Source organism: Panicum virgatum, chromosome 1K, assembly GCF_016808335.1.
Source record: "Panicum virgatum strain AP13 chromosome 1K, P.virgatum_v5, whole genome shotgun sequence".
Lineage (NCBI taxonomy): Eukaryota > Viridiplantae > Streptophyta > Magnoliopsida > Poales > Poaceae > Panicum > Panicum virgatum.
Genome location: NC_053136.1, coordinates 3,252,985 through 3,260,009, shown reverse-complemented (window position 1 = coordinate 3,260,009; position 7,025 = coordinate 3,252,985). Strand labels below are relative to the sequence as shown.

General features: G+C 50.9%; 1 protein-coding gene across 1 annotated transcript; it reads left to right on the top strand.

The window, feature by feature from the left end:
* The first annotated feature begins 2,127 nt into the window (after window positions 1-2,127).
* Window positions 2,128-5,951, top strand: LOC120642827 (protein NLP3-like). Its single transcript, XM_039919466.1, has 5 exons — window positions 2,128-2,343; window positions 2,449-3,014; window positions 3,226-3,270; window positions 3,371-4,289; window positions 4,457-5,951. The coding sequence occupies exons 1-5, from the start codon at window positions 2,223-2,225 to the stop codon at window positions 5,101-5,103; spliced, it is 2,298 nt and encodes a 765-aa protein (XP_039775400.1). The 5' UTR covers window positions 2,128-2,222; the 3' UTR covers window positions 5,104-5,951.
* The last annotated feature ends 1,074 nt before the right edge of the window (window positions 5,952-7,025 follow it).

Here is a 7,025-nt window from a genome sequence, read left to right as displayed (position 1 = left end):
TCCAGCACCCAATGCGAGACTGAACCAGATGCAATTTGCAAAAGTCCAAAGCTGCAGCATGAAGATAAGCTAGTTTATTAATCCCCCGCGGATTAGTTAAAGCCGCGGCTTAACCCCAGCCCCGATCCAAACCCAATCCCCCACCGGCACATCCCCCGGGGGCGTCTATATGTCGCTTTATGCGACTTCACGTGATCGTGTCGCAGAAGCCTGGGGGCGCGCCGCGCGCCACGCACGCGGAAGCGAAAGCTGGGCCCGGCCCATTAAGCAGTTATAACAAGTACACAGTTGATTGATCTTAATCAACAATCGGCAGATTGGGGGAAGATCAGGGAGGACCGAAGAAGCAAGGAAAAACAAACATTAGGACCGAAGGACCTAATCAAGAACTTTTCAAGTTAATTCGGAGACATTTCAGACTGTTTCGAAAAATATTTGTGTACAAGAAAAGTTTGAAGTTAAATATTGTTAAAGAATTTGGAAAGGTTCTGAATATTTGAATCTTTTCATATTGTTTCGAAACATTTCAGATTTGTACTGGAACATTAGAACATTTCGAAAAGTTCTGATTAAATGTTGTTAAACACTTTAAAATGTTTGGGAACATTCCAGATTGTTCCAAAACATTTCAGATATGTTTGAAAATATTTCAAAATTGCACCAGAACATTAGAACATTTCAAAAAATTCTAAATAAATGTTGAAATGATTAAAACAATTCAGGTTTGTTCCGAAATATTTTAGAGTGTTCCAAAACATTTAAATTAGTTTGGGAACCTCTCAGAGTGTGCTAGAAATAATGTTTACATGAAAAGTTTCCAATAAAGTCTGTTAAACACTTCATAATGTTTTGAATGATTAAGTATTTTACATTTGCTTGGAAACATTTCAGATTTGTTCCGAAACATTTCAGATATTTTTTGTAAAACATTTCATATATTATACTAGAACATTAGAAAATTTTGAAAGATTAAGAACAATTCATAATATTCTAAGTGATAAAAAACAATCCAGGAATGTTCGGAACATTTTAGAGTGTTTCGAAACATTTAAATTAGTTTGGGAACACCTCAGAGTGTTTGCATGAAAAAATACCCAAATAAATAGTGTTAAACACTTTATAATGTTTTGGATGATTAAAAATATTTCAGGTTTGTTTGGAAACATTTCATTATGTTTCAAAAAATTTCAGATATGTCTGTAAAATATTTCAGATATGTTTGGAAAAACATTTCAGAATTGTACTGGAACATTAGAACAGTTGAAAAGTTCTGAAACATTCAGGACTTTGTTTTGGAACATTTCAAAGTGTTCCGGAACATTTTTGATTTGTTTGGGAACATCTCAGATTGTGCTAAAAATATTTCTGGACTTTGTTTGGGAACATTTTAGATTGTTCCGAAACATTTCATATATGTTTGTAAAACTTTTCAGAATTGTACCGGAACATTAGAACATTTAAAAAAGTTCTGAATAAATGTTGTTAAACACTTTAAAATGTTCCATAATTCTAAATGTTGTTAAACTCTTCAAAACGCTAAACGGATTGTACAATAGAATCGGGGGAAGCCTTCTGCAATGCAACGGCGCGCAAAAAACACGCGCAATGAATAAACGCCCCGTACCTAATGCATGAAGGCAAAAGTTAAGACAAATTAAAGTAGTAAAATTAGGATTAGAAGAAAGAAACGAGAATTATACGTGTCATTGGTCCATCCTAATCAATTAACAAAATTAAAATGATGGTGAAATGAGAACTGCAAATTCCATATCATCCCCTAGGTAGAAAATCGAGAACTGAGGAGCTAGCGAATTGATACGAGAACATGTGTTTAATTAATACGGACCGATCTAATGGAGAGTGAAATAGTACTAGATGAGTCCGGATATAGAAAAAAAAAGATGAGGCCACCGTCCAGCATAGTACGGAACAGCCGAACACAGCGGAACTTCCTCCTGCGCTTCCGGGCTTGTGCGACGTGATGGCTGACAGCCACGCGCGCGATAAATAGAATTGCCGCATCCCCCCACCCCCAGGCACCCAGCCTGCCAGCCGTAATATTCCTTGGATCCCCGCGCGGCTCGCCAATGGCGGCCCGCCAGCTGGCGCCAGAGGCGAGTAAACAAACCGACTCGGGAGCAGACGCTGACCCGCGCCGCGACGCGGGGTGGTTGAGTTGATTTGGGAAGCTGCGGCTCGACATTGCTGCGGCGGCTTGCTGCATGCGGTGCGGGGGGGATCGCCCGGGCATGGTGGTGGAGATGGAGGCGAACATGGACGGGGTGATCCAGTGGTTCGACCTCCGCCTCGACCGCGACGGCGGTGGCCGGGGGAGCGATGCAAGTGAGCGTTTTTTTTCCGGTTGCTTGCTGCTGTGGATCGATGGGTGTCCGGCGGAACGCTTGCCTGATCGTGGCTGTTTGCGTGGATCCGTGCGTGGGCGTGCAGGTGGGAGTGATCGGAGCCGGAGCGGCGGCGCCGGCGGCGGAGGAGGAGGAACGGAGGGGAAGGAGGAGGTCGGCGGAGGAGGGGGAGCGGTGAAGGAGCGGATCGCGCGGGCGCTGAGGATCTACAAGGAAGCGGCGGCGGGGGACGGCGGCGGCGCGCTGGTGCAGGTGTGGGCGCCGGCGCGGGACGGGGGCCGCCGCGTGCTGGCCACGCGGGGCCAGCCCTTCGTGCTGGCGCCGCCGCAGTGCCACCGCCTGTTCCAGTACCGGACCGTCTCGCTCACGCACGCCTTCCCCGTCGGCGGCGCCGGCGTGCCCGGGGAGCGCGGCCTGCCGGGCCGGGTGTTCGACGCCGGCGCGCCCGAGTGGACGCCCAACGTGCAGTACTACGGCACCGGCGAGTACGCGCGCATCAGCTACGCGCTCATCTACGACATCCAGGCTGCCCTCGCGCTGCCCATCCTCGACCCCGGCACGGGCTCCTGCGTCGCCGTCGTCGAGCTGGTCACCTCCTCGCCCAGGCTCCGCTTCGCCGCCGAGGTCGACAAGCTCTCCAAGGCCCTCCAGGTGACCTAACCTACTACTCTGCTCCAACTCCAACTCTTGATCTGCACATCGATCTTGCTAGTTCCTGCGGCAAGATGCAACACTATTTCATGAACAGTACAAGCCTCACAAGAATCAAACCGACCGAATGGCACAATTTCCTCCAAAGCTTCTGAAAAATACGACCTGCTTTCTGAACTTGTGTTTACTGTACATACCAAATGCAATGCAGGCAGTGGCGTTGAGAGGTGCAGGGATCTGCCGCCCTGCAGCCGAGGTGCGAATGGGTGCGATCACAGGAAATGCAAAATCAGAAACAATTGATTTCACGATCATACTGTGTTCATCTACTGATCCAATCCAGTGCCATTTCTCAGGTTTCTGACGACGACGAGGCGGCTCAGCTGGCCATGTCCGAGGTGTCAGACATCTTGACCACCGTGGGTGAAGCTCACAGGCTGCCATTGGCGCAGGCCTGGGTCAGATGCAAGCGCTGCAACACCAGCACGGAGCACGCCGCCACCCTGACGGCCGCCGGCACCCCGTTCTACCTCGCCGGCGACGCAGACCAAATCCTCATCGGCTTCCGCGAGGCCTGCGTCGAGCACCACTTGCGTCCCGGCCGGGGCGGGCTCGTCGAGGAGGCGGCGGCGGCGCGAGGGCCCCGCTTCTGCGCCGACGTCACCAAGTACTCCATGGACGCGTACCCGCTCGCGCACCACGCGCGCTTCTGCGGCCTCGCGGGCTGCCTCGCCGTGTGCGTGCAGCTGCGCCGCGGCGACGACGACGACGATGCGTCCATGGATGACGGCAGCCGGGAACAGTGCGTGCTGGAGTTCTTTCTCCCGACGGACTGCAGAGACGGCGCGGCGCAGAAGGCGGCGGCGGACGCTGTCGCGGCCACGATCACGGAACTCTTTGGCGATGGCCACCTGAAGGCGATCACTATAAGCGGGTTGCAGGATTTGGCTTTTGAGATCGTTGCAGACGGCGAGTGCGTGCTACGGCATGATGGTGTCGTCATGGCTGATGCCCCTGAGCTTGAGCTGAACGATCATGGAGAGGATGAGAGGGATTCAGACGAGGAGGGTCTACATCTGGCAACAGCTGTGGGTGCTGCAGACATTGAAGCACCCAAGATGAACGATGGTGATGAAAATGGAGACAAGGATCCAAGATCACAAATTGTTGAGGAGAAAAAGAAGGCAAAAAGAAAGGGTGAAAAAACTGTCAGCTTGGAGGTACTGCATCGGTACTTCTCAGGGAGCCTGAAAGATGCGGCGAGGAGCCTAGGCGGTAAGGCAAATTTTGTTCCAATCTAAGAACAACCTGAATTCATCAACTATTTATGCACAAACACTGCATTGTCCTGAACGTTTAGTTTTAACATGAACTATGTTCGTGACTGAATGTTGGATCATGAGTCAGGCACTCAGGTAAAACATGTCTCTGTTCTTGTGCAGTTTGTCCGACAACGATGAAGCGCATCTGCAGGCAGCACGACATCTCCAGATGGCCATTCCGCAAGATCGCCAAGGCTAACCGTTCCCTCGACAAGATCAAGCGTGTCTTTGAATCGGTGCCAGGCTCAACAAACCCCATGACCGCTTCGACTGCGGCTGCTGCTGTTTCTCACCAAGCTCCAGCTGCGGCTACTGCTCGCGGTGGCCCTGCCCTGCCATGCCTATCAAGTGCTCTGAGAGTGACCTCCTCCCAAGGCTCATGCCAAGCTCCACCTCCTCCCAGGGACGCAGCTCTGCGCACGCCCTTGCGCGGCGTGGACGCCGGCGTGGTGACGGTCAAGGCCAGCTACAGAGGGGACATCGTCAGGTTCAGGGTGCCAAGCTCTGCAGGCGTGGCGACGGTGAAGGGGGAGGTGGCCAAGAGGCTGGGGCTGGAGGCCAGCGAGTTCGACGTCAAGTACCTGGACGATGACAACGAGTGGGTGCTCTTGTCCTGCGACGCTGACTTCCAGGAGTGCCTCGAGGTCGTTCCAGCGGTGTCAGGAGCGGCGGCGTCGTCCGGCTCCGCATTGGCTCAGCCGGTGGTCAGGCTGATGGTTCAGGAGGCACCGGAAAACCATGGGAGCTCCTGTGGCAGTTCAGAGTAGTCACTGAAAGTAGAGACTTGGCCCTTGGGGCTTAACCAATGTTCCTTACAAGCGTTTGTAGAGCTTTCAGCCTTTCACGGATCAGTGTCACTACTGGACCTCACGAAAATTCAAGCCAAAAGTTGGAGCATATCACACTGTTGCAGATGGTATAGCACAAAAAGAACTAGTCAGTGTGATCTAGTAGTACGTGTAACAGTAAAGAACATACTGATGCAGCTGGAGGTATGCATTTCACAAAATACTGATTTCTGTGAGAGCGTGAGGCAACCGAACGGTAGCTGAACATATTACTAGTGAAAGGAGGTAGCTTCGGCATAGTTTCAGATTTGATAGAAGAGGGAAATATGCTACTCCACAACAAGAATATTGTTCTGTGTCACTCCACTCCCTTGCCAGCGATGGGCCGATGGGGTATTCAGGTGACAATCTCCGGTCCCCATCAACCAATAACTTGATCTTGATCTCATACCTTCAGGGGGCATACAATCAGTTTACTTACCAAGAAATGAACGCATGGAAAGAACAACGGGGACGAAGCTCGCCCACCTGAACCTGAATACTCCATACACAGAGCCTCAACCTGGGACAGTATACTCCAATCTGATAGTACTACTGAAGTAGAAGATACTGCATGCAGGAGCAGAATTTCCGAAATAACCAGCCAGGGAAGAAGCTTTGCAACAAAATATCTGACACGCTCTGAGGAAGTGACAGCTATTCTTCCCACTGTGCTTTCTTACTTCCCTCCGATGTTAGTAGTACATAAACAAGGGAATGTAAAGAGGCATACAAGAAGGGGGAAATCGAAATGTTCAAAAAGAATGAAAATATTCTTGAAAGACCAAGATCCGCATTTACACTATGCTGTGGACACACGAGTACCTCCGAGATTGGTAAAACAAGCTTCATGCAAAGAAAGAAAGCACATGTTATGGGAAAAAACATTCAGCACATCCAGACAACATTTTTGAACGAAGGATCCCACAATATATAGCGTCAAGATACAATTAATTGTGACACCTAAATAAGATCCGGACATCACATTAGTAACCAAAAAGCTAAGTTTAGTAACGCACTACTTTGGAGGACTAAAAACTGCGTGTGCGCCGCCCGCTGCCCAGGAGGAAGAAACGAAGGCAAGAAGAGGTAAGCGGAAAAGGGGCAAGGTGAAGACGTCGCGCGATGTGCAGGAGCACAATGTGGGCCAGAGGAGGGAGGCGGTGCTGTCTGAGTGTGTTAGCGGAGGCGGTGCGCATCCGGCCTGCAAATTCACGCTGGGTGTCGGGCTTGGAACACGTGCCGTGCCCAGGGGCGCCGAGGGCTCCCAGCTCTCCCTCTCCACGCTGGGCGTCAGGCCTGGGACACGTGCCGTGCCCAGGGGCGCCGGGGGCTCTCAGCGCTCCTCTCCCACGGCGTATATGATATAGAGTATATCACCCACTTTACCTGATCTTGCATGAAAGTGTAACGTCTGGACTTGTGAATCCGGAGCCCCTCTAGTTTTCTATCACCATCGCCACTGCTTGTTACCAACTACGCCCCGTTCGGCTCAACGTAGTCAACGTAGTCTGCAAAACCAGCTGCTACAGTGAATCTGCCGTGGCTTAAGCCAACTGAACAGGCTGTCAACACCTGTAAGCACAGCAAAATCTCCACCCAGCTCAAAGTAGTCTTCTGATTCAGAGTCACCAGCAATTTCGAAGATCTCAACCATGCAAAACTTGCCTTCGCCAAGGTTGAGGATGTCAAACCTTAGCGTCGACCAGTCATCAGGGGTCTCCACAGATATGGCATGTCAACCTGCGACATCGGGGGTGGGGTCTCCACAGATATGGCATGTCAACCTGTGACATCGGGGGTTGGTCCACGGCACAGAGGTCCGACGTCACACACAGGTGACGGTGCTTGCTGAGGGAGAA